The sequence below is a fragment of the Dermacentor andersoni genome, chromosome 7, assembly GCF_023375885.2.
Source record: "Dermacentor andersoni chromosome 7, qqDerAnde1_hic_scaffold, whole genome shotgun sequence".
Taxonomy (NCBI): domain Eukaryota; kingdom Metazoa; phylum Arthropoda; class Arachnida; order Ixodida; family Ixodidae; genus Dermacentor; species Dermacentor andersoni.
In genome coordinates this window covers 125,060,838-125,087,489 of record NC_092820.1, presented here as the reverse complement: position 1 = coordinate 125,087,489, position 26,652 = coordinate 125,060,838, and the positions used below count along the sequence as shown (strand labels likewise).

The following is a 26,652-nucleotide window of genomic DNA, read 5'->3' as shown; positions in this document are numbered from 1 at the left end:
AGAGCGCAGATTAAATGTAGCGGAAACGTACTTCGCTACTCGTGAAACTGCGACTTCTGTAAGTTACATGGTCATAATTACCGATATACACCGCAGTATAACTTTCTACGGCACGTTTCTAAGGCAACACCGCGTTCACTAGAGGCGATTTTGTCCCGTTTTCAAGGAACGAACTCGTGGCTGAGTGGTAGCGTCTCCGTCTCACACTCCGGAGACCCTGGTTAGATTCCCACCAGCCCATCTTGCACGATGTTTTTTATTTATGAAGTGCCTTCTGGGATTTATTGCTCACGGCCAACGCCGCTGACGCCGACGCCGACACCGACGCCGACAACACCGGCTTTTCTGCGACACGAGCTCCTTAACGCTTTCGCGTTAAAAGATTCTACAATAGGATGAGGTTGAGGAGTCCTACCACCAAACCGCTTTCCTACCGCTTCCAACCGCTGTTGCGCCTATACATTTGATTACGATAACGATTATGAGGGCCCTCCAGGCGTGCACCACAGTCGCTGCTGACGTCATGCAGTCCCGCGAATGAGACAGGCCACCACGCTCAGCCAGCTCGGCCCGCGTGGCCTGCGCGTCGAGGTCACGTGATCAATCCAGTTGAGAGGGCGACAGCCAGAGCTAGCCGAGAAGACTGTGCTGAGTTACCCAAGTGACGCGATCTGCTGGATTACAGAGGCATGGTGCCGTGAAATTACCTCATAGCTTGTACCTTGCTGCCATACCACCCTAAACTTCGTGTAAATTCGTGTAGAGTTAAACGAATCACTTGTCGCACGTCGTCATTCGTCCGTTCGTTCTTACCTCAAACCACAATTGGCTGGTATCGCATACAACGCCCATTTCAATTGAATTAAACTTCACTAAGTTTCAAAGACCTTTGCGCAGTCGTACCATATGCTTTAGATTACGGGTCATATGTGTATCATACTTTCGGGTTTATTCATTTGTGCTTTCGCCAGTACTTATTGTACGATCAAATCGATATCACCCTGTACCCTTTTGTTTGCTGTAGCACTTGCGTTGTGTAATCACCTTGCGTTCTTTTGTTCCTGTTTATTTTGGTACTAATGAAACATATTCCTTCAGTGTACGTCCGCCCTCCCCACCTTCTCTGTGATACCCTCCCGTCACGGGCTAATAAATAAATAAATAAATAAATAAATAAATAAATAAATTAATTAATTAATAAATAAACATTCGCCAGAACCCATCTCAGGATGACTGTCGATGGTAATGAGTTTAGCATTGAAGCACTATGATAGCAACACAACGTATTTACTTATTGTCTTTGCGACCGGAAGCAGACTGGCGCCTCCTTTAGTGTACCGCCGTCGCAACGCCTTAAATATAAGGCATGTACTGCAGCGGCACTCCTCTCGCGTCTTGATTATTATGTATTGGCGCCACCTTCGGAATTGGCATCCTCTTTCCTAATAGGCTTCAGGGAGCTACGAACACTCCGCACGATCTAGTGGTGGCGCCGCGAAGCCTGCGCGTGTCCTCCGAAATGGATGGCGCGTCGGTGCTCCGCCAACGCTGAGAAACGCACCGTGCGAGAGCGGAGCTCCTCTCTAGCGTATATTTTTTTTCTGGGGACTCTGCGCCATCTGCGCCTCTTGAGACTAGATGCGTGGAGTGCCAGCGTGTGCGAACGTTGCACACCCAATGGCACATGCGTACACAGTGACCGAGTTGTTGAGAGGCTCATTGAAGAGCGGCACTCGCACCCAGTGCATTTGTGACGCAGCTTGCTAAAGCGTAATGTTGCTGTCCTTGAGAAACCCGCGTTGAAGTGGGTTCGATTCTGCCCAGCGCGAGATAAATTTCAAAGGTCTTCTAATAGTAGATTTCGCTGGTCGAAATCGGCTGGTCCAAATGGAGCCGGGTCCCTGTACTGCGCCGCCTACTGAACACACAGCGCCATCTAGTTCACGTCTGCGAAGTCCGCGCTCGGCATCGACTCGATTTCGCCTAGCGGCACACACCTACTGGCACATAATCAGCGATCCAAGTTGACATCAAAGAAGTTCGTTGAAAGAGCAGCACAGACCGAGTGGCACATACACATAAATCCAAGTCAGCGTCAGAGATATTCATTGAAGAGCGGTACACGCCCAGTGCCATATACCCGTGCCGAATTCCCAGTGAGCCACGTCGGTGTCAGAGAGGTTCTTTGGAGAGCGGCACAAAGATACACAGTGCCACGTATCCAGTGACTCACGTTGGTCGGTTTGCTGGCTTCGAACCCTGTTCCCTCAGCACAGCAGCTCGACGCACTTGCCGGGCCTGCTGGAAAACGATGATAGATAGATAGATAGATAGATAGATAGATAGGCTCCGGAAAGTGCGTGAAGCACCCTAAGAGTGCTAATCGCGTCAAAAATGAATAAATACAATTGTGCTTCAAAGTGGCACTCATATCGGATAGACATTCCCTCCTACATGCTCAGGTGCTGCGGAGGGCCGACGTTCCTCAAGCAGCGCTTCGGCACCGGCTACCGCATGAACATCACCAAGATGCAGCGGAAGTGCAAGGTGGCGACCATCACGACCTTGCTGCGCAAGTACGCACCCAAGGCGCGTGTCCAGAGCGACTCGGACAACGAGGTGGTCTTCATCATCGGCCAGATGGTCGCCACCAAGACCATCATCGAGATGTTCAGGGTGCGTGCCTCCCATTGGTTTTTGTCGAGCGCGGTGATCACGATTCTCATAGTTCGAGCGAAAGGACAATGCTCCCAGGAACCCCAATTACAACGTCATTGAAGTCGGTTAGCTTGTCACTAAAAGGAAAGCACTTTAACCATAGATTTTAACGCTTGTGTCGGAATATATTTGAAAGCGAAGCATTCGGCAATCGAGTAATTAGACGCCGTAAAATTGTTAACCTTCTGGAATGCGTTTCGCAGCGTAGCCATTGATTACATGCATGCTCGCCAGGCGAGACGTGCAAGACCCCATGCCACGTGACCCATGCGAATGTGGCCGACACTGTCTCTGAGATCAGCTGTTTTCACTGCATTATGTGCGGAAGCGGCTAAGTTTACTATTGCGCAATTTCCAGGAGTGACCCACTTTCTGCAGCTAAGGTTACTATAGTGCATTATCGACAGGATTGGCCCACTTCGGCTGTCAACAAAGTGACCAAGCAGACTGGCCAAACCCCAAAAAATAAAGGCACGGCAAGCTTCGCTGTAATAAAGGATAGATTCGCTTGGAGGCGTATGTTTGTAGCCGTCAGGATATTTAGGTGTACTGTTTGCTGTTTCATTGCGTAATTTCGTAAAGAACAGAGCTGGTCACCGGCACATGTGTAAGGGTAGTACAGATTAATATATATTTATATAAGCCGACCTTCTGCATGAAGGCTCTACTTTGCACTACGGCTGCAGCGCCCTACTGCAGCCATGGTCAGGGATCGCAAAGAAAGCTTCGCTGTGCGAGCATATGTTCGTCGTCTTCGAAAGCCAATTGGGATTTCTCGGAAAGAAAGCATGACACTTGAAGGAGTATTCGTCCTGGTAACCGTGTAAGCAATAACCGAGTAAGGTCGAACCTTCAGCAAAAATTGCCCCCATTTCGGCCTTCCAAATCCTGATGAGTGCAGGCTCGGGATTTGATAGAATATATTTACCATGTCTGAGATGCATGCTCTCTCAAAAGCGACCACTGCAGCTCGGATGGACAAATGTACTCCCGAGCTATGCCTTAACTGAACGCCGAACGAAATGCTCAATCGAGCTTCGACTGTGTTATGCGTAGCGGAAGAGCGGCACCATCTGTGCAAGTGACACGTGCATGATCGAATAATGGTTTCTTTCCTTTGGACAACTATACTGAAGTACGATTCGTGGGTAGTTCGGTTCGAAAGATATCAACAATTTGAGTATACGATGTACGATGTCACCATGCAATTTTAGCAAGTGACTCCCTTGTGACCGATTTTAAACACGCCTCACGTCAGGAACAATTAATGCCATTGCAGCTTAACTCGGGGCAAAAAAAAAAAAAAAAAATAAAGAAGTGGGACTCCTGATCCTCCTCCTCCGCTCCACACTCTCCATTGACCCGAATTGCCGACCGGACCACAAATCCGGGCCTCAGCCATACTGGGACGCGTCGCCTATGCCTGACCAACTGGGGCCAAACTGACGATCCCGCACCCAACTGAATACAATGATATCCCACCGGTGCGCGTGGCCCAAGTCGTTGGCAACAACCGGGAGTCCGCCTTCGACAGACGTCTTCGCGGTTACCTGTCAATGAGACCAGAAACCCACTACACACCTACCCAGTGGTACCCGATGCCTCGAGTCAAAGGGACACCACTGCGGTGATGTTACAAAGGTTTAAATCTCCATATATCTGTACTGTTGCGAATTTATATGTGTTCCCATTTTGCTTCGCAATAAAAATACATATAAAGAAATCACTAAGGACACGTGGACGCGCATGGACACGGAGACCGAAGCGAGCAAATACGACCGTACGGGACAAGCATCTCTGGTTTTCTGACTCAACGCGTGGTATGGTCTACATTCAAGCCCAAACACAGATGCAGTGTAGGTCAAGTGTACTGTTGTATATAAGAGCCTGACTATTTCTGAATGAATGGCGACAATCTTCTTAGTTGTAGATACATCCGTTAGACGACTATGTCGTATGTTGTCAACCCAAAGAGAGCAGATAGAGTTAGCAAGGTGGCACCGCCATGCTTCATCCCTTGTAAAGACTAGCGCTTACATACTAATTAAGGCAGTCGCTGACATCGTCATAAGGTGCACCTGAAAACGTGCGGTATTCTTCCTGTTTGGCACAGCATATGTTACTGCGCGTTGACTGTAACACTGTATGACTGCGCCACGGTTGTTTGCAACTTATTTACTTACAATCAGCTTCAATTGAAACGGAAACTAAACAAAACTGACCAGCACGCCCATACCGAGTAATATCGCACGTCAGAGACGTGCAGTCGCTCTGTGGGCTGGGACTCGGCATTGAATAATCTCAAGTAGGTTGTAGAGTCTGTATAACGTCACTGTTAGAGATAAAGACGAATCGGGAAACGCCACAAGGGCATTTAAATATCAATCGACTTGTTCGCGTTTGAATGGGTGTGCTCTGCTGGATTCAGGTATACTAAAAATTGGTGATGGTTATTTAACAAGACCATAAAAAAATATGCACTCGGACTCATTAACCCGGCATTATATCTGTGAATAAACTCGGTGCATGATAAGCCTGGACACCCAGTATGTGCATTAAGTACTTTTGTGCACATCCCACTACCATCATCATTCTTGCCTGTTAAAGCATTATACATTGCTTTTGTCCTCGCGACAGAGAGAGAAAGCAGTCAGAAGGTGCGGGAGACCGTCCGCGTATCGTCGGCTAATGATGCTACCTCAGTAGCTCATAGAAGCGTCGCCTCATGTAGCTGAGCACGTTGTTCGATTTGTGTCACTTTTACGCATTTTGGTAGGTAGCAAGTACAAAAAGGAAATTCCCTAAGGACCCACATCTCGATTACTCTCGACGGCAATGTGATTAGCATTCAAGCAATGCAGTGAAACGGCGCGTTCGCACCGCCAAAACGCCTCATATATAAGGTGATATGATCTCGAACGGTTGAGGTGGGCCTTCGCCGCATGAATCCGGAAACGACGACGATGCCGCGCATAGGGAGGATGAAAAAAAGTAGAAAAGATTGTATTCACTTCATTGGTACATGGATGTGGCTCTCATCTGAGTCTCGCGCAGTCTTACTAACACCAGAGTCCTTCCATTTTTTTTTTCTGGTCGCGAAACTGCCGCCTCAGTTTCATGTAGAGCCAGCGCCCGCCGCTAGAGGCGCAACCGTGCATGAGAGGGCATGCAAACACCGGTACCGCTGTGGTTGCGTGTGGGGCAGCCTCGCTATTCTATAGCTTTCTCAACTTCCTCAACCGTCGCTTTAATTTCACGTAACTGTTTGTAACATTGAATATGCTTGAATTACTGCCTGAGCGCGTCTTCTGCCATGACATGAGCACTCGGGACGAAAAGAAAAGCCGCTCATAACATGGAGCTTGCGGCGGTCTCGGACCAAAAAAAAAAAAAAAAGATCTGGCATTTTAAGAGCCAAAACCACGACACGATTATGAGGCACGCCGTAGTGGGGGACTCAGGATTAATTTTGACCTCCTGGGATCCTTTGAAATGCACCTAAATTTAAATAAACGGGTGTTTTGCATTTCGCCCCCGTCGAAATGCGTCCGCTGTACACGGCCGGGCAGTGTCGGTCCAGATTTCTTCATCATCGCCGTTCGCCTCAACACTTCGGTGGGCTCCGCTTTTTAATATTTGCCTGAAATTAAACACCGCGCATTCGCAACAAAGCGCCAGTGGTCCCACTTATCACCATATGCAAACATATGGGCTGTTACACCCCCGCTTACCCGTAAGTAAGCGCCAACTCTCCGCTGCTCATAGCGCCAGATTGTTCGCCGGGCATAGCTGTTCACTTTCTGTTAAACTGTGGCAGAGAAGGACTCTGACTGTGGGCAGTATCTTATAAGGAGATCCAAAGAATGAAATTGTTATTGCAAAGGGCTGCTACTGTAGAATACTTAATGACAAAGAAAAGGAAATTGAGCTGCTCCGTGCGCTTAAGATTTCTCTGCAAAGCGATGCCATTTCTGAATTAGATTTAGGCAGGATTAATGCAAGACAAACTTCGCTACTAAATGTCTTCGGTGCGGCTTTTAGGGAACGGATTAAGGCGAACGTGAAGTGTTAGGACCTGCACAGTTGAAACTAGCTGTATTGTAATTAGGCAATTGCCTTAGCGAGCAGTCGTTTAGAAGCGTCAGTAAGCCTAGCAATTACTCACGCTGCTCGTGGTTTCGACGCAGAAACGACGAGACTAGGTACTTTGATTCTTAATGCGCAACTATTTACAATATGTTAAAATGCTGCAATCACCGGTCCTGATATTCTCACCATGGTCGAAAAATGAAAAGAAAACTTTATAAATCAATTAAGAAAAGAAATAAAACGTGTTGGTGCAAAAACAGCATACAAGCACGATCATTTATTTATCATGTAAAATAAGCGGAGCGAAATACAGACAGCACAGAGGCGTCCGGTCACGAATGGTCCACCATTCACAATGCAAGAAGTTTGTTAAAAGCATGACATGATACAATAAGTATAAAGAAATAATATCAAACGTGAGAGATATGCATTGGGGGCAGGAAACAAACACCAGCAAACGAATGGCAATAAATACAGAATGCATAATCGGTTGTTTGTATAAACAAGAAAGTGTAAAGCATAAGCATTATGGTGAACACAAATAAGCCGCGCTGCTGCCAGCGCGGAACAGAGCCGACCGCAGTCGACCGTAGCCAGCCGGCCGCCGTGAGAGGGCCGGCGCACAAAGAATAAAGATTAGTTGGCACCGAGACTCCAAGCCCCACGCCTCGTCTCTGCTTTCCTCGCCCGTGCCAATAATTGGTGACCCGGACGTGATCGCTATGAACCAGCCAAGCGACGCCGACAGCCCCACGGTAGCCGTACTTGATGTCAAGCTACCTCCGTTTTGGACTGGCGACCCGGAACTTTGGTTCGTGCAAGTTGAGTCGCAGTTCGCTGCACGCCGCATCACTGCTGCCAGCACCAAATACCACCACGTGGTGGGCAGCCTCCCGCCTGCGACGGCCAGCGAGGTGCGGGACCTACTGCTAACATTACCCGCAGAGAACGCCTACCAGACGCTAAAATATACACTGATTCGCCGTGTCGCACCTATAGAGCCGGAGCGTCTCCAACAGCTACTGCGGGAGGCCGAACTTGGCGACCGCCGACCAAGCCAGTTGCTACGCCACAAGCAACAACTGGCCGGCTACGCGACAGCAAGCGACGGTCGTTTAGTGCTGGCACTGTTCCTGCAAAGGCTTCCCACAAGTGTACGGATAGGCCTCACGGCGTCGGGCGAGACAGACCTTGCCAAGATGGCCGAGCTCGCCGACAAACTCATGGCTGTCGCCGTGCCCACAGTCGCGTCGGTGCACGCAGACGCACCGTCCGCCACTTCCTTGCAAGAGATGCGAGAGGAAATTTCTCGCCTCGCAGACACCGTCGCAGCGCTGCACTCGAGCGGAAACCAGCAACCACGACAGCGTACCGCATCACAACCACAACAACGTAGGGCGTGCTGGTATCACCGCAAATTCGGCAACGCTACTCGGAACTGTGTGTCGTCCTGTGAAAATTCGGGAAACGCCCCGGGCCAGCACTGAGGATGACCAGTGCCTCCGCCCCGCCGGACAGTCGCCCATCGGTTTTCTTCCTGACCGATCGCGAAAGAGGTGCTCGTTTCCTAGTCGACACAGGGGCGGAAGTTAGTGTCGTGCCGGCGTCGCCAGCCGACCGCAAACGACTGTGCGTCAACAGTACGACGATACCGACGTACGGGCAACGCTCCCTCTCGCTCGACCTGGGCCTTAAGAGGACGTTTCGGTGGAGTTTCGTCGTGGCTGACGTAAAATTTGCCATCATGGGAGCCGACTTTTTGCGCAACTTCGGATTTCTTGTCGATGTCCGCAACCGGCGTTTACAGGACCCCCTGTCACAAGCAGAAGTGCGCGGGAAGCCATCCAGGCATCCACCCCTCAGCCCCACGCTCGTAGCACCGCCGGGCGCTACTCGATTCACCAGCATCCTCGGCGATTTCCCCGAACTGACGCGGCCACCACAGGCCAGCGCGGCCGTCAGACACAATGTATGCCACCACATTGTCACCACAGGCCCACCAGTTTACGCACGCCCACGTCGCCTGTCCCCGCAAAAGCTGCAAGCAGCTCGACAGGAATTCGACCACATGCTCGAGCTCGGCATAATGCGCCCGTCCGCTAGTCCGTGGGCGTCTCCACTGCACATGGTGCCGAAGTCTACACCAGGAGACTGGCGACCCTGCGGTGACTATCGAGCCCTCAATCGAGCAACCGTGCCCGACCGCTATCCGGTACCTCACATTCATGATGTCACGTCCAGCCTACATGGTGCGGCGATTTTCTCCAAGGTCGACCTCGTGCGGGCGTACCATCAGATCCCCGTGGCTCCAGAGGATTTATCGAAGACGGCGATAACCACGCCCTTCGGCCTGTTCGAGTTCCTACGCATGCCGTTCGGCCTGCGAAACTCCGGACAGACATTCCAGCGTTTTATCAACGGCGTTTTGCATGGCCTCGACTTCTGCCATGCATACCTCGACGACCTACTTATCGCAAGCACTTCACCAGACGAGCATGAGGCGCATCTGCGATCCGTGTTTCAGCGCCTGGCGGAGCATGGCATCCTGGTGAGCACGGACAAGTGCGAGCTGGGTGCCGAGAAGCTGACTTTTCTTTGCCATGTTGTTTCAAGCTCTGGCATTCAACCTCATCCAGACAAGGTTAAAGCTGTCGAGGAGTTTACACGACCCACCACTAAGCGCCAGCTCCGCGAGTTCCTTGGCCTTGTAAATTACTACCGACGTTTCGTACCTCAGTGCGCGGCCGTTCTACACCCCCTCCACCTCCTGCTGTCGACACGAAGGTGCTGCTAGGGAGCTGCTCTGGACGGACGACGCCGAAGCGGCTTTTAAAGAGATCAAGAGACACCTCGCCGACGCCACACTTCTCGCATACCCGCAACCGGGAGTCCAACAGTGCGTCATGGTCGACGCCTCGGACGCAGCTGTGGGTGCTGTCCTTCAACAACTTAATAAAGGAGTATGGCAACCGATCGCTTTCTTTTCTCAGAAATTGACAACCACCGAGCAGCGTTACAGCACTTTCGGACGCGAGCTGTTGGCCGTCTACGCAGCAATCCGGCACTTTCATCATTACTTAGAAGGAACGGAATTCTTTGTAATGACTGATCACAAGCCTCTCACCTACGCCTTACGCTCCCTCAAATCTGATGGCGGCACGCACACAGCCCGCGAGCTGCGGGAGATGTCCTACATATCGGAATTCACCACGGACATTCGCCACATAAAAGGAGTAGACAACGCTGTCGCCGATGCTCTGTCGCGCAGCCCAGTAAATGCCATCACCCACACGGGAATCGACCTCGCAGAAGTGGCGGCAGCTCAACGCGACGATGACGAACTGCGCCGTTTGCAGGAAACATCGACGTCACTCATCCTACAGTGGTTTCCCTTGCCCGGAGCAGGAGACATTTGTTGCGATACATCTACAAGTAGCCCTCGACCATTCGTGCCTGCTTGCCTCCATCGGGAGGTATACGCTTCGTTACACGAGCTTTCACGCCCAGGAATCCGGGCGACCCAGAAGCTGCTCACGGCACGTTTCGTATGGCCTGGCATCAACCGCGATTCCCGACAGTGGACTCGCGAGTGTCTTAGGTGTCAACGGTCCAAGGTTCAGCGTCACGCGGTGACACCATTGGAGACTTTCCCAGGGCCAGATGCTCGATTCGACCGCATCCATATAGACATAGTCGGACCATTGACACCTTGATAGGGCCAAACGTACTTGCTCACTTTGGTCGACCGTTTCACGCGGTGGGCAGAAGCTATCCCGATTCTCGACATTACAGCCGAAACTGTTGCTCGCGCTTTTGTCAACCACTGGCTATGTCGTTTTGGTGCACCTTCCTCCATTACAACAGACAGAGGAAGCCAGTTTGAGTCTGCGTTGTTCGCCAGTCTGACGAAACTCATCGGCGCCTCGCGCATCAGGACTACGGCCTACCACCTGATGAGCAATGGAATGGTCGAGAGGTTTCACCGGCAGCTGAAAGCAGCACTTATGGCAAGTGAACATGACTCTTGGGTCGAAGCATTGCCTATCGTGCTCTTGGGCATACGCACAGCGTGCAAGGCAGATATCGGCTTCAGCGCTGCGGAACTTGTCTACGGCACGACGCTACGTCTGCCCGGTGATTTCTTTGCATCTGGCCAACAGCAAGCTCGCATTTCCGCCAGCGACTACGCATCTCGCCTCCGTGACATCATGAACAAGCTTCGAGCTACACCTCCGCGACAGTCCACAGAGCGGAGGACACATGTGAGCAACGAGCTTGAGTCATGTAGTCACGTCTTTCTGCGGAACCGCGCTGTACGACGACCACTACAAGCACCGTACGATGGGCCATTCAAGGTTCTCCGTCGTGGGCGGAAGACGTTCACTATCGAAATGCGGGGGCGGCGGGAAGTTGTCTCGTTGGACAGACTTAAACCTGCGTACATGGAAACGCAGTCCATGACACCCACTTCCACCCCGTCGCCTGGAACCCATGCAAAAGTGCCTCGTCCCAGGGCGGCGATTGAGTATCAGTTCCACCTCGTTAGGAAGAACTCCGATGTGTGAGACAGGCAGCCGAGGCAGTGAGTCGTTTGGTGTACCCCCTTGAACACCATCTGTGCACGTGACACATGCATGATCGAGTAATGGTTTCTTTCCTTTGCACACATATACTGAAGTAAGGTTCGTGGGCAGTTCGGTTCTAATGATATCAACGATTTGACTATACCATGCTTTTGTTACCATGCAATTTTACCAAGCGAACCCCCTCTGACTTATTTTAAACCCACTTCACGTCAGGAACAGCTAACGCCATTGCAAGCTCGGGGCAAAAAACAAAAAGAAACGCGCCCAAGGGCTGAATTGAGTGATTGCAATATGCAACGCATAAAAAAGAAAAGTGGGACTCCTAATCCTCCTCCTCCGCTCCACACTCTCCATTGACCCGAATTGCCGACCGGACGACAAATCCGGGCCTCAGCCATACTGGGACGCGTCACCTATGCCTGACCAACTGGGGCCAAACTGACGAACCCGTACACAACTGAATACAGTGATATCCCACCGGTGCGCATGGCCCAAGTCGTTGGCAACAACCGCGAGTCCGCCTTCGACAGACGTCTTCGCGGTCACCTGTCAATGAGACCAGAAACCCACTACACACCTACCCAGTGGTACCCGATGCCTCGAGTCACAGGGACACCACTGCGGTGATATTACGAAGGTTCAAAGCTCCATATATCTGTACTGGTGCGAATTTATATGTATTCCCATTTTTCTTCGCAAGAAATACATATAAAGGAATCATTAAGGAGACGTGGACGCACATGGACAAGGAGACCGAAGCAAGCAAATATATACGACTGTACGGAACAAGCGTGGTATGGTCTGCGTGGGGGCACATTCAAGCCCCAACACAGGTGCTAGGTCAAGTGCTCTGTTGTGCTTAAGAGGCGGAATATCTGTGAATGGATAGCGACAATCTTCCTAATTCTGGACACATCCTTTAGACGAATATGTCGTATGTTGTCAATCCAAATAGATCGAGTTCGTAAGATGGCACCGCCATGCTTCATCTCTTGTGAAGTCTAACGCTTACATGGTAATTAAGGCGTTCGCTGACATCGTCATAAGGTGCACCTGAAAACGTGCGTTATTCTCCCTGTTGGGCACAGCATATGTTACTGCGCATTTGCTGTAATACTGTATGACTGCATCACGGTTGTTTGCAATTTATTTACGTACAATCAGCTTCAATTAAAACGCAAATCAGACAAAACTGACCAGCGTGCCCATGCCGAGTAATATCACACGTCAGAGAGGTGCAGTCGCTGTGTGGGCTGGCGCTCAGCATTGAATAATCTCAAATATACGTTGTAGAGTCTGTATAACGGCGGTGTTAGAGATAAAGACGAATCTATAAACTCCACAAGGGCATTTAAATATAAATCGATTTGTTCGCGTTTGAATGGGTGTGGTACGCTAGATTCAGGTATACTAAAAATTGGTGATGGTTATTTAACAAGACCACAAAAAAATATGCACTCGGACTCATTAACCCGGCATTATATCTGTGAATAAACTCGGTGCATGATAAGCCGGGACACCCAGTACGTCCGTTAAGTACTTTTGTGCACATCCCACTATCATCATCCTTCTTCCCTGTTAAGGAATTATGCATTGCTTTTGTCCTCGCGACAGAGAGAGGTAACGATCAGAAGGCACGCGAGACCGTCCGCGTATCGTCGGCTAACGATGCTACCTCAGTAGCTCATGGAAGCGTCGCCTCACGTAGCTGACCACGCTGTGCTCGATTTGCGTCACTTTTACGCATTTGGTAGGTAACTTCGGGTAAACAAGTGCAAAAACGAAATTCCCGAAGAACCCACGTGTCGATTATTTTCTACAATGCGATTAGCATTCAAGCATTGCAGTGAAAGCGCACGTTCGCACCACCAAAACGCGTCATGAATAAGGTGATATGATCTGGAACGGGTGAGTTGGGCATTTACCGCATGAATGCGGAAACGACGACGAAGCCGCGCATAGGGAGGATGAAAAAAAAAGTAGAAAATGTTGTATTCACTTCATTGGTCATGGATGTGACTCTCATCTGAGTCTCCCGCGGTCTTACTAACACGTTGACCAGCACGGCTGTAAATAACCTCTGGATGTCCTGTCGTCGTCGCCGTCTTCTTCCAGAGCCTGTGTTTTCCTTTTGCCCATCCTTGGGGTCAGCTCGGGTAAAAGGGGTGACGTCGCCTCGACGTTCGGTTTCGGTTTCTGTTCTTTTGTATCAGCTCGTGGAGAATCAGGTGGCGTCGATTTGTAGAGGAGGGCAATTATGTTGACGTGGGGAAACCCGTTTGAATGCTTCTCACAACTGGCAGGTCGATCATAACAAAGGCGTGTTATTGCATCCGCACTCCTCATTTATACCGGAGTTTTGAACAAACCAGACCGTATACGTGCCGGGTGGGTTCAGCGCAAACAAGCCCAGTGAAGCCCATATATACGAAGTGGAGCTTGTGTTAAGTAGGCGCTTCGATTTTTGATGCCTAATGCGATGTCTCAATCGTATTGCTTTCTTTTTTTTTAATTCTTCGCTTGCCGTAAATAATAGAAGCACGTTGTTGGTGCACATTTTATGTTTGGAACGACTGCGTACTGCACAACACCGGCACACATTCTCGTGATCTTGGTATAAGAATGAACACACATCACATCGCCGTATAAGGGCCGTCAAAGTCGCCTCAAGAAGAATAATTAACGAATTTGTTAATGAAAACGCGTGCGCTCGAAGCCACCAAACGCATAGGTGAATCAGTGTGCGAGCCTGACGCTGCGCCGCCGATACAAATCCGCTACGTGTGCGTCGGTTATAGGCAGTTTTTGCAATATGAAATTTCTCGAGTGCCTAACTTGAAAACGTGCAAAGCTAGTCTTACAAACTTTTGCGTACTTTTTATTATTTTATTACATTATTATTTGCCCTTTGAGCGAAGATCTCGGCCTAGGTATCCTTCTGTCATTTGGCGCCTCAGGCTTGCGCGGTGATTATCAGTTCCGCCTCGTTAGGAAGAACTTCTCCGATGTGTGAGACAGGTAGCCGAGACGGTGTGTTGTTCGGTGTACCCCCTTGAACACCATCTGTGCACGTGACACATGCATGATCGAGTAATGGTTTCTTTCCTTGGCACACATAAACTGAAGGCAGGTTCGTGGGCAGTTCGGTTCCAATGATATCAACGATTGGACTATACCATGCTTTTGTTACCATGCAATTTTAGCAAGCGAACCCCCTCTGACTTATTTTAAATACACTTCACGTCAGGAACAACTAACGCCATTGCAAGCTCGGGGCAAAAAAAAAAAAAGAAAGTGGGTCTCCTAATCCTCCTCCTCCGCTCCACACTCTCCATTGACCCGAATAGCCGACCGGACGACAAATCCGGGCCTCAGCCATACTGGGACGCGTCGCCTATGCCTGACCAACTGGGGCCAAACTGACGAACCCGTACACAACTGAATACAGTGATATCCCACCGGTGCGCATGGCCCAAGTCGTTGGCAACAACCGGGAGTCCGCCTTCGACAGACGTCTTCGCGGTCACCTGTCAATTAGACCAGAAACCCACTACACACCTACCCAGTGGTACCCGATGCCTCGAGTCAAAGGGACACCACTGCGGTGGTATTACGACGATTTAAAGCTCCATATATCTGTACTGGTGCGAATTTATAAGTATTCCCATTTTGCTCCGCAACAAAAATATTGCCACCTGGTGTCTTGAGCCAGCGAACAATCAGCATTGCGTGCGCCTTGAGCATTCTCCCTCAGTGTTCTCGAGACCTAATCATCGGCATGGAGCACGGAGCTATCATCGACATTCGACAACGCCTCGTCACTTTCTCGACAAAGAGCGCCGCAGCGACGACCAACACTATCCACCCTCGAGCATCTCTTCGTGTCATCGACGGCGCTGTCACGTTACCACCACGTGCAAGTGTCGTGGTTCAGGTGGCATATGACACTCTTACACGGTGAAGCGGTCGCAATCACCTTGCACCTTGAAAGGTGTTTGCTCTCCTGCTTGCAAACACCTTGCAAGCAGGAGAGCAGCAGATAGCAATCGCTCTCTCCTGCTTTCTCAAGGTGTTTGCGTAGCAAGAAGCCTTATTGGTCTCCATGATGGCTAGTGTGAGGTTCTTGTCACGAACTGTCACGAGCAGACCGGACCTGCTCGCTAAACAACGATCGGACGCTGAGTTAAGGCCCATCATTGATCACTCAGAAGGCGGCATCGCGTCCACTCCTCGCCCACTTTCCCGATGGTTGTCGTCATTTTGCCTAGGAGAGGGCAGCTTATACAAAAGAAACACAGGTGCCGGTGACAAACCACATCTTCTAATAGTGCCTCAAGCCCTTCGCGACGACATCCTATTATCCTGCCACGACGAGCCGACATCTGGTCACTTGGGCTACTCAAGGACTCTGAACCGGGTACGGTAACTTTACTACTGGCCTAGACTGACTGCTTGCGTCAAACGCTACTTGAAAGGGTGCCGTGAATGCCAGCGCCGAAAGTCACCACCCTTCAAGCCTGCAGGCCTTCTACGACCCATCGACACTCCGCGTACGCCGTTTGATCGAGTTGGAATGGACCTTCTTGGACCATTTCCCTTGTCTTCCTCCGGCAATAAGTGGATCATTGTCGCAACTGCTTACTTGACGCGTTACGCTGAGACGAAGGCACTACCACGCGGGACAGCATCTGAAGTTGCCCAGTTTTTTATGCATCACAATGTGCTTCGGCATGGCGCACCATCATTCATCATCACTGACCGAGAGACGGCATTTACGGCGAAGCTTCTGGACGACATCTTCAAGTTGAGTTACACGAGTCATCGAAAGACCACTGCATACCACCCTCAGACTAACGGCTTGACAGAAAGACTAAGCAAAACACTGGCAGACATGCTCTCTATGTACGTGGATGGGCATCAAAAACGTGGGACGAAATCCTGCCGTACGTAACGCTTGCGTACAACACTGCCACACAGGAAACTACACGATTTGCGCCGTTTCGCCTCGTTTATGGTTGAGATGTTCAAACTATGCTAGACGTCATGTTTCCGTATGAAGACATCGATCAGCTCGACCAGTTAGCCCCTGACGTCGAGGAGTACATCCAGCGTGCCGAGGAAGCACGTCAAGTGGCCCGTGTCCACATAAGACAGCAGCAGTGTACAGATGCCATAAGGTACAATCTTCACTATCGACAAGTTACCTGTGAGCCTGGTGACCAAGTTTGCGTTTGGACCCCATTAGACGGCGAGGCCTCAGCGAGGAACTCCTGAGCAAGTACTTCGGACCATACACAGTACTAAGGCGTGTAAGCGACGTGAACTATGAAGTGGTTCCAGACGGACACCTACCATCGCCCTAGCGCGGTTTACCACGCGCAGAGACTGTACATGTCGTCCGCCTTAAGCCGTATTTTGCACGGAGATGTTAAGTGTACTGGTGAAACAAACTTTTGTTTTTTGCTGTCGTCGCGTCGTCCTCCAAAAAACTGCGAAGTGATCTTTTTACTTTTTTGCTCCCGACGACAGAACCCATTTTTTTTTTTTTTGCCTCGTGTGCATGCCCATATGTTGCTGGCGCGTTTCCTCCATTTTTTTTCTTAACCTAATGTGCGTACTTTCCGTGTACGTCTTGTGTTTGAGCATCTAGTCTATGCTTCATTGGGAGGGGGAATAATGCCACCTGGTGTTTTGAGCCAGCGAACAGTCAGCATTGCGTGCCCAGCAAAACGGCGAAGAAGACGACTAAGTAAAATATCCCGCGCCAGCTGGAGAACCGTCGCTTAGTGCCTGGCATTTTTCGTCTCTGGCTGCTCGTACTGTTACTTACTCTTGCGTTAGCGCGTGACAATATATAAAATGAAATCGTTAAGGACACGTGGACGCGCATGGACACGGAGACAGAAGCAGGCACATACGACAACACGGAACAAGCATCCCTGATTTTCTGAATCAGCGCGTAGGGGCACATTCAAGCTCAAACACAAATGCAGTGCACGTCAAGTGCTCTGTTGTATTTGAAAGGCTAAATATTTCTAATGGCGACAATTTTCGTACTTCTGGACACATCCTTTAGGGCAATAGGTCATATGTTGTTAATCCAACGAGAGCAGATCGAGTTAGCAAGCTGGCACCGCCACGCTTCATCCCTTGTAGAGGCTAAGGCTTGCACAGTAATTAAGCCAGTTGCTGACATCTTCATAGGGTGTACCTCAAAACGTGCGTTAGTCTTCCTGTTGTGCACATCATATGTTACAGCGCATTGATTGTAATACTGTATGGCTGCACCATGGCTGCTAGCAACTTATTTACGCACAGTCAGCTTCAGTTGACACGCATACTAAATAAAAATGACCAGCACGCGTCCATGTCGAGTAATAGTACACGTCGCTGAGAGGTGCAGTCGCTGTGTGGGCTGGGACTCAGCAATGAATAACTTCAAATATATACGTTGTAGGGTCTGAATAAAGCCACTGTTACAGATGAAGACCCATTATGGATCCCATTATGTGCATACAGTACTTTTGTACACATGGCACTCTCATCATCATTCGTCCCTGTTCAAGCGTTTGTCCTCGTGACAGAGAGAGCTAACAATTAGAAGACACGGGACCGTCCGCGTATCGCCGGCTACGGAATTTTTTTCATCTAGCTGACCACACTGTGGTCAGCTAGATGAAAAAAAAAGAAAGAAATAAAGAAAGTGGGCAAAAAAAAATAAAAAAATAAAGTGGGACTCCTAATCCTCCTCCTCCGCTCCACACTCTCCATTGACCCGAATTACCGACCGGACAATCCAGGCCTCAGCCATACTGGGACGCGTCGACTATGCCTGACCAACTCGGGCCAAACTGGCGATCCCGTACACAACTGAATACAATGAAAAACCACCGGTGTGCATGGCCCAAGTTGTTGGCAACAACCGCGAATTCGCCTTAGACAGGCATCTTCACGGTCACCTGTCAATGAGACCCGAAACCCACTGCACCCCTGCCCAGTGGTACCCGATGCCTCGAGTCAAAGGGACACCACTGCGTTGATATTACGAAGGTTCAAAGCTCCGTATATCTGTACTGGTGCGAATTTATATGTATTCCCATTTTGCTTCGCAATAAAAATACTGTTTATTCCCAAAAAGGCAGCGCCCCAGCTCATGCGCGAAGAAGTCGAAGAACAGGGAAGATGATGATGGCTATGAAGAAATGAAAACGACGAAGTACGTTGATAGTGCTTACAATATAAAGAAATCACTAAGGACACGTGGACGCGCATGGACACGTAGACCGATGCAACCAAATACGACTCTACAGAACAAGCATCTCTGGTTTTCTTACTCAACGCGTGGTATGGCCTGCGTGAGGGCACATTCAAGTCCCAACACAGATGCAGTGTACGCCAACTGCTCTGTTGTATTTGAAAGGCTGACCATTTCTGTATGAATAGCGACAATCTTCCTAGCTCTTGACACTTCCTTGAGACGAATGCGTCGTATGCTGCGAATCCGACGAGAGCAGATCGTATTAGCAAGCTGGCTCCGCCGCGATTCATCCCTTGTAGAGGCTAACGCTTACATAGTAATTCAGGCAGTCGCTGATATCGTCATAGGGTGCGCCTGAAAAGGTGCGTTACTCTTCCTGTTCGTCACAGCATGTGTTACAGCGCATTGATTGTAACGCTCTATGACAGCGCCACGGCTGCTTGCAGCTTATTTACGTACAATCAGCTTTAGTTGGAACTCTAACTAAACATAACTGACCAAGACGCCCATGCCGAGCAATATTAGAAGCCGCAGAGACGTGCAGTCGTTTTGCGGGCTCAGACTCTGCATTTAAGAATTTCAAATATATATGTTGTAGAGTCTTAATGAAGTCGGGGTTACAGCTGAAGAATCCGGAAACGCCACAAACACATTTAAGTATCAATCGACTTGTTCGCGTTTGAATTGGTGTTTATCTTGCTTCTGTGGGATTCAGGGATACTAAACACTGGTAATGTTTCTTTTTTTAACAAGACCACAAGAAAACGTGGAGTTGGCATTATATCTCTGATAAAACTCTGTGCATGATAAGCCTGGACACCCAGTATGTACTTACAGTAGTTTTGTACACATCCCACTCTCATCATCATTCTTCCCTGTTCAAGCATTATCGCATTGTCATTGGTTTGCATTATGCATTGCCTTAGTCCTCGCGACATAGAGAGGTAACAGAAGCCATGAGACCGTCCGCATATCATCCATTACCGCTGCTACCTGAGTAACTCGTAGAAGCGTCGCCTCATGTAGCTGACCACGTTGTTTTTGAATTCCGTCACTTTTACCCATTTGGTGGTGCGTGAACATGGCTTCTGTGTGGAAGCCAAAACGTTTCAGAATTTTTACACAACCCACTTTTGGTCGGAATTCTGTTTTTCTTCCTATTATGCCGTTATTTCCCGACCGGACGAGATTTCGTCAAACTCTTGAATTCATTTGGTAGGTAACTTAGGTAAACAAGCACAAGAAGCACCTGCCGTGGTTGCTTACTGGCTACGGAGTTGGGCTGGTAAGCGCGAGTTCGTGGGATCGAATCCCGGCCCCGTCGGCCGCATTTGGATGGGCGCGAAATGCGAAAACACCCGTGTACTTAGATTTAGGTGCATGTTAAGGAACCCCAGGTGGTCAAAATTAACCTGGAGCCCCCCACTACGGCGTGCCTCATAATCAGATCGTGATTTTGCCACGTAAAACTCCATAATTCAATTCCTTCAAATACCAACGAGAAATTCTCGAATACCCCACATCTCAATCATTCTGGACGACAGTGCGATCAGCATTCAAGCAATGCGGTGACACAGCGTGTTTTCACCGCCAAAACACGTCATGTGTGCAGCCGTACTCCTTTCATAAAGTTTTTTTTTTTTTTTTAACAAACCAGTCCGCATACGTGCCAGATGTGTCCAGCGCAGAGAAGCGCAATGAAACCCAATTATACGAAGTCGAGCTTGTGTTACGTAGCCCTTTATATAGATTTTTGATGAAATAATGCGATGTCTCAGTCGCTATCTTTTCTTTCTTAAAATACAACCCCTGCCATAAGACTGTTTCTGGGCCTGAATAATAGGCGCACCTCGCTGGTGTACTCGTATATCTCGAACTACTCCGCACGTTACAACGCCGGCACACATTGCCCTGATCATCCGCACGTTACAACGCCGGCACACATTGCCCTGATCTTGGTGCACGAATGAACACACGTCACATCACCGAATAATGGCCGTCAAAGTCGCCACAAGAAGGATAATTAAGGAATTTGTTAATGGGAATGCGCACGCTCGAAGTCACCAAACGCATAGGTGAATAAAAGTGCGAGCTGACGCTGCGTCGCCGATTTGAATCCGCTACGTATACGTGGACTAACTGCACTTCCCGCTGCAGTTTTCGCAATTTGAAATTCCTCGATTGGCTAGCTTGAAGACTTGCAAGGCTAGTCGTACCAACTTTTGCGTACTTCTTTATTATTTTCTCGACTGTTACGGAAAAAAGAAGCCATACGATATACTCAAATGTGTAACAGTGCCGGCCAAGTTAAATGGGCGCTGGCGGCAAAGCCTGGTATTGAGTCATTTCCGACGTAGGCATGGCACTCCTACGTCGCAAGATATAATAAGAAATAATTAAAGTGAGTACAAAATGTACAGGCAGAAATGCACTATGCGTGGTAAGTCTGCTCAGACAGCATCAAGGTGTAACAACTACACAAACATGATTCAATCCCTTTAGTAAAAATCGAACAGCAAAACCATGTGCAACAGGCAACAAACTCATTGCCCTGACCTACGTCATTTCTAACACAACTCCAAAGCAACCACAATATCGGCAATGTCCTCGTGCGAAACAAATAAATCTGTGAAATTAGCACTGTATCCTGTAATCATTCCAACAAAACACAAAGTGATTTACGCCCCCTTACAAACGAGGCGAAGCTAAAACCTCTTATTAAAAGAAAACTAATAGTTGTTGCGCGAAAACATTATCAGCAGTTCAATATGTTCGAAGCCGCGCTTGTAAAATACAGATTCAAAGGTTTTATCTGCGTGACTGGTGACGAGTTGATTTAACGGGCCACACAAAACGAACAAAGCCAGTAAATGGAAGCCTCAGCAGTTTAAAACCCAATACGATGCAATAATACAGTCGTGAACCATAGTAGGAGCAACACCGAAAACAATCGACCAATGGTAGAAGCGGTGAGCGGTATTCAGTACCTAAACGAAATGCCTCTAACTTGCATACTGCAGACTGGACGAAGGCAACCAAAACGTGGTTTGGTCGTCATGAACTTCATCGCTTACCCGTGTAGATATTGTTACGTGTAGCTGACGCACGAGTCTATTTACAATATATTTACACGTAGACAAACGGTGACAATGATGGCGACGCTATATCAAGCGGTGGCCACGTCGTCTTCCTTCTCCTCAGTGCAGCCACACTGTGGCGGCTGTTCCGTAGCATCACCCCCGGCAGTAGAAGCGCCGTCCCGGTGCTTAATCTACACATCCGCGGCGAAAGGTGTGTGATATGGATTTAATCTCGCCACGTGAACGATGTCATTTGCAGCCGACGATGACACTGAGAGGCTGGCGGGGATGACTTCATACGTGACATCGGTCACTTGTCGCACCACACGGTATGGGCCAGTGTAGCGCAACATCAGCTTTTCGGAAAAGCCCACACGTAGAATGGGGGACTAGAAAAGCACCAGAGAACCCGGAGTAAATTGTACGTCGCGATGGTGGCAATCATAGAGGCGTCTCTGATGCTCCTGCGAGGCCTCGAGACGGGTGCGGGCGAGCTAGCGCGCGTGGTCGGCGTGTGCGATCGCGTCGCGGGCGTATTCAGTGGTTGAACGTGTGGCCGAGGGCAACAAAGTGTCCAAGGGCAACGCGGGTTCTCGGCCATATAGGAGATAAAATGGTGAATAGCCGGCGGTGTCGTGACGCGATGAATTATACGCGAACGTCACATATGGTAAGTGAAGATCCCAGTCGTGTTGGTCGGTCGCGACGTACTTGGATAGCATGTCGGTGATGGTCCGGTTGAGGCGCTCCGTGAGGCCGTTGGTCTGTGGATGGTAGGACGTGCTGAACTTGTGCTTAGTCGAGCAGGAGCGGAGGATGTCCTCGACGACTGCCGACAGAAAGCTGCGGCCACGGTCAGTGAGTAATTGGCGCGGGGCACCGTGCACTAAAATGATGTCATAGAGCAGAAAGTCAGCAACGTCAGTAGCACAACTTGTCGGGAGGGCTCTGGTGATTGCGTACTGCGTAGCATAATCAGTAGCGACGGCGACCCATTTATTTCCGGAGCCCGAGAGAGGAAACGGTCCAAGAAGGTCTAGACCAACACGGAAAAAGGGTTCCGGTGGGATGTCGATCGGCTGAAGACATCCAGCTGGAGGTGTGGAGGGCTTCTTCCGGCGCTGACAGGGCTCACAAGCGGCAACGTAGCGCCGCACGGAGCCGGCGAGACCCGGCCAAAAGAATCGACGGCGTACATGGTCGTATGTGCGCGAGACGCCCAAGTGTCCAGCCACGGGAGCGTCGTGAAGTTGTTGGATGAAAGTCGAACGCAGGTGTGATGAAATTACGAGCAGAAGGTCACGGCCGTGTGGATCGAGATTGCGGCGGTATAGTGTCCCTTCCTTAAGGAGAAACATCCGGAGAGAGGCGTCGCCAGGCGTTGACTCCAGATGGTCGATGATGGCTCGTAATGAAGGATCGCGGCGTTGCTCGTTGCCGATTTCGAGCAACTGGGACACAGAGAAAACGCAAGTGATGGTGTCCGCATCAGCCGGGTCGTCGACGGGGTAGCGGGACAAACAATCGGCATCCTGGTGCAAGCGTCCCGTCTTGTATACCACGGAGAAGGTATATTCTTGCAGGCGTAACGCCCAGCGAGCGAGTCGTCCCGTGGGGTCCTTGAGCGAGGATAGCCAGCAGAGCGCGTGGTGATCAGTGATGACACAGAAGGGGCGTCCGTACAAGTATGGACGAAACTTGGCAACAGCCCACACAAGAGCGAGGCACTCGCGCTCTGTGATTGAATAATTGCGCTCGGCGGGTGATAGAAGTCGGCTGGCATAGGCTATAACGCGATCATGTCCACGCTGGTGTTGTGCTAATACTGCTCCTATGCCGTGACCACTGGCATCAGTTCGAACTTCCGTTGAAGCAGACGGGTCAAAATGGGCCAGAATTGGAGGCGTGGTAAGGAGAGTAGTGAGCTGCGAAAAAGATGCGGCATGGTCAGGTCCCCAAGAAAATAGGGCGTCTTTCTTCAAGAGGTCGGTAAGGGGACGGGCGATGGTCGCAAAATCCTTCACAAAGCGTCGGAAATATGAGCACAGCCCTACGAAACTACGAACGTCCTTGGTAGACTTCGGAACAGGAAAGTTCGTAACGGCGCGAATTTTGTCCGGGTCAGGTCGCACGCCTCTGGCGTCCACGAGGTGTCCTAGGACGGTGATTTGGCGGCGAGCGAAGTGACATTTTGACGAGTTCAACTGGAGACCGGCGGGGCGGAACACGTCAAGAATCGCTGAAAGGCGGTCTAGATGCGTGTCAAATGTGGGTGAATAAACGATGACGTCGTCCAGATAGCACAAACAGGTGGACCACTTGAACCCCTGAAGCAAAGAGTCCATTATTCGTTCGAAGGTGGCGGGCGCGTTACAGAGACCGAAAGGCATCACCTTGAACTGATAAAGGCCGTCAGGGGTAACAAATGCAGTCTTCTCTCTGTCCATGTCGTCGACGAATATCTGCCAGTATCCGGACCGTAAGTCGATAGAAGAAAAATAAGTGGCACCGTACAGGCAGTCTAGAGCGTCATCAATACGTGGCAAAGGGTACACGTCTTTTTTTGTGATTTTGTTCAGGTGGCGATAATCTACACAAAAACGCCACGTTCCATCCTTCTTTTTGACAACTACGACGGGAGAAGCCCAGGGACTACAGGAAGGCTCGATAATGTCCTTTGCAAGCATCTTTTTGACTTCCTGTCGGATAACAGCTCGTTCTGACGCAGAAACACGATATGGACGTCGGTGAATAGGGTTCGCATCGCCAGTGTTTATGCGATGGGTCACGACGGACGTTTGACCTAAGGGTCGATTGTCAAAGTCAAAAATGTCGCGATAGCCTTCAAGAACGCGGCAAAGGGCTGCAGCTTGAGCAGGTGTAAGGTCAGAGGAGACCATCTTCTTAATGTCGACGTCAGTACTGTGCGATGACGTCACGGTATGGGCTGATCTGTAACGATCTTCCACTGTGAATGGCTCGACCTCATCATCCTGCAAAGCGCGAATTATAGCCAAGGAGATCCCCTGAGGCAGAACTTGCGCGGTTAGCGCGAAATTGACGAGTGGAAGGCAGGTGCGGTTGCCAGTAATTTTCAGCACAGTGTGCGGCACGATAACACCATGTGTAAGCATAACGGCCGGAATTGGTGCGGCCACGTAATTGCCGTCAGGTACAGCTGGTGAGGACAAGTCTACGTGTGTCATAGAGTGAGGTGGTAGGCGAATAAAATCTATGCAGCTCAGATGGCTGGGAGACGGGTCCACAGGGTCAGCAAGAAGAGGCAAGTCAAGGCGAAGTGAGCCGACCGAACAGTCAATGAGGGCAGAATGATGGGCAAGAAAATCCAGACCGAGAATGAGTTCGTGAGGGCAATGCTCGATGACGGTGAAGAGAACGACAGTGTGTCTCTCAGCAATGGTGAGTCGGGCAGAGCACATGCCAACAATAGCGACAGTGATTTACCTTATCGTCCTCAGACATGGTCGGGTCAGCCTTGGCACAAAGGGCCAAGACGTCGACAATGTAGGACACGTAGGACTCGGTCGACGTCTGTACACGTGTGGCTAGGGCTTTCTTGGCATTGGCTTGACGACCGAAGGGATTGCCAAAAAGGTCGCAGAGCTTCTCTTTGAAGAGATCCCAGCTCGAGATCTCCTCTTCGTGAGTCTGGAACCATGCAAGTGGAGCTCCGTCGAGGTAGAAAAGAACGTTCGAGAGCATAATAGTCGAATCCCATCTGTGACTGGTGCTGACACGTTCGTATAAGCGGAGCCAGTCGTCAACATCAAAACTGCCGACTCCGTTGAAAACACCAGGATCAAAAAAAAAAAAAAATGTGGGACTCCTAATCCTCCTCCTCCGCTCCACACTCTCCATTGACCCGAATTGCCGACCGGACAATCCAGGGCTCAGCCATACTGGGACGCGTCGCCTACGCCTGACCAACTCGGGCCAAAGTGACGGTCCCGTACACAACTGAATACAATGAAATCCCACCGGTGTTCATGGCCCACATCCTTGGCAAGAACCACGAATCCGCCTTCGACAGGCATCTTCGCGGTTACCTGTCAATGAGACCGGAAACCCACCACACACCTACCCAGTGGTACCCGATGCCTCGAGTCAATGGGAAACCACTGCGGTGATGTTACGTAGATTTAAAGCTCCATATATCTGTACTGTTGCGAATTTATATGTATTGCCATTTTGTTTCGCAATAAAAATACGTATAAAGAAATCATTAAGGACACGCGGACGCGCATGGACACGGAGACCGAAGCAAGCAAATACGACTGTACGGAACAGGCATCTCTGGTTTTCTTACTCAACGCGTTATATGGTCTGCGTGGGGGCACATTTAAGTCCCAACACAGGTGCTAGTTCAAGCGCTCTGTTGTATTTAAGAGCCGGAATATTTCTGAATAAATAGCGACAATCTTCCTAGGTCTGCACACATAATTTAGACGAATATGTCGTATGCTGTCAATCCAAAGAGAGCATATCGAGTTAGCCGACTGGGCACCGTAACGCTTAATCGATTGTAAAGGCTAACGCTTACACAGTAATTCAGGCAATCGCTGACATCGTCATTGGGTGCGCCTGAAAACGTGCGTTATTCTTCCTGTTGGTCACAGCATCTGTTACTGCTCATTGACTGTAATACTGTATGACTGCGCCGCGGCTGCTTGGAACTTATTTACGTACAATCATCTTCAATTGAAACGTAAGGCAAACACAATGGACCAGCACGCCCATGCCCAGCAATATCACACGCCCCAGAGACGTGCAGTCGTCGAGTGAGCTGGGAGTCCGCATTGAATAATTTCAAATATATATCTTATAGAGATTGAATAAAGTCGGTGTTACAGCTGAAGACGAATCCGGAAACACCACAAACGCATTTAACTATCAATCGACT

General features: G+C 49.8%; 1 protein-coding gene across 1 annotated transcript in view; it reads left to right on the top strand.

The window, feature by feature from the left end:
* The window catches only part of LOC126534665 (phospholipid-transporting ATPase ABCA3-like), a 130,955-nt gene that overhangs the window by 30,381 nt on the left and 73,922 nt on the right, over positions 1 to 26,652 (top strand). Inside the window, exon 14 of the mRNA XM_050181927.2 lies at positions 2,463 to 2,676. Coding sequence (XP_050037884.2) covers positions 2,463 to 2,676 — 214 coding nt within the window. The remainder of the gene's footprint in view (positions 1 to 2,462; positions 2,677 to 26,652) is intronic.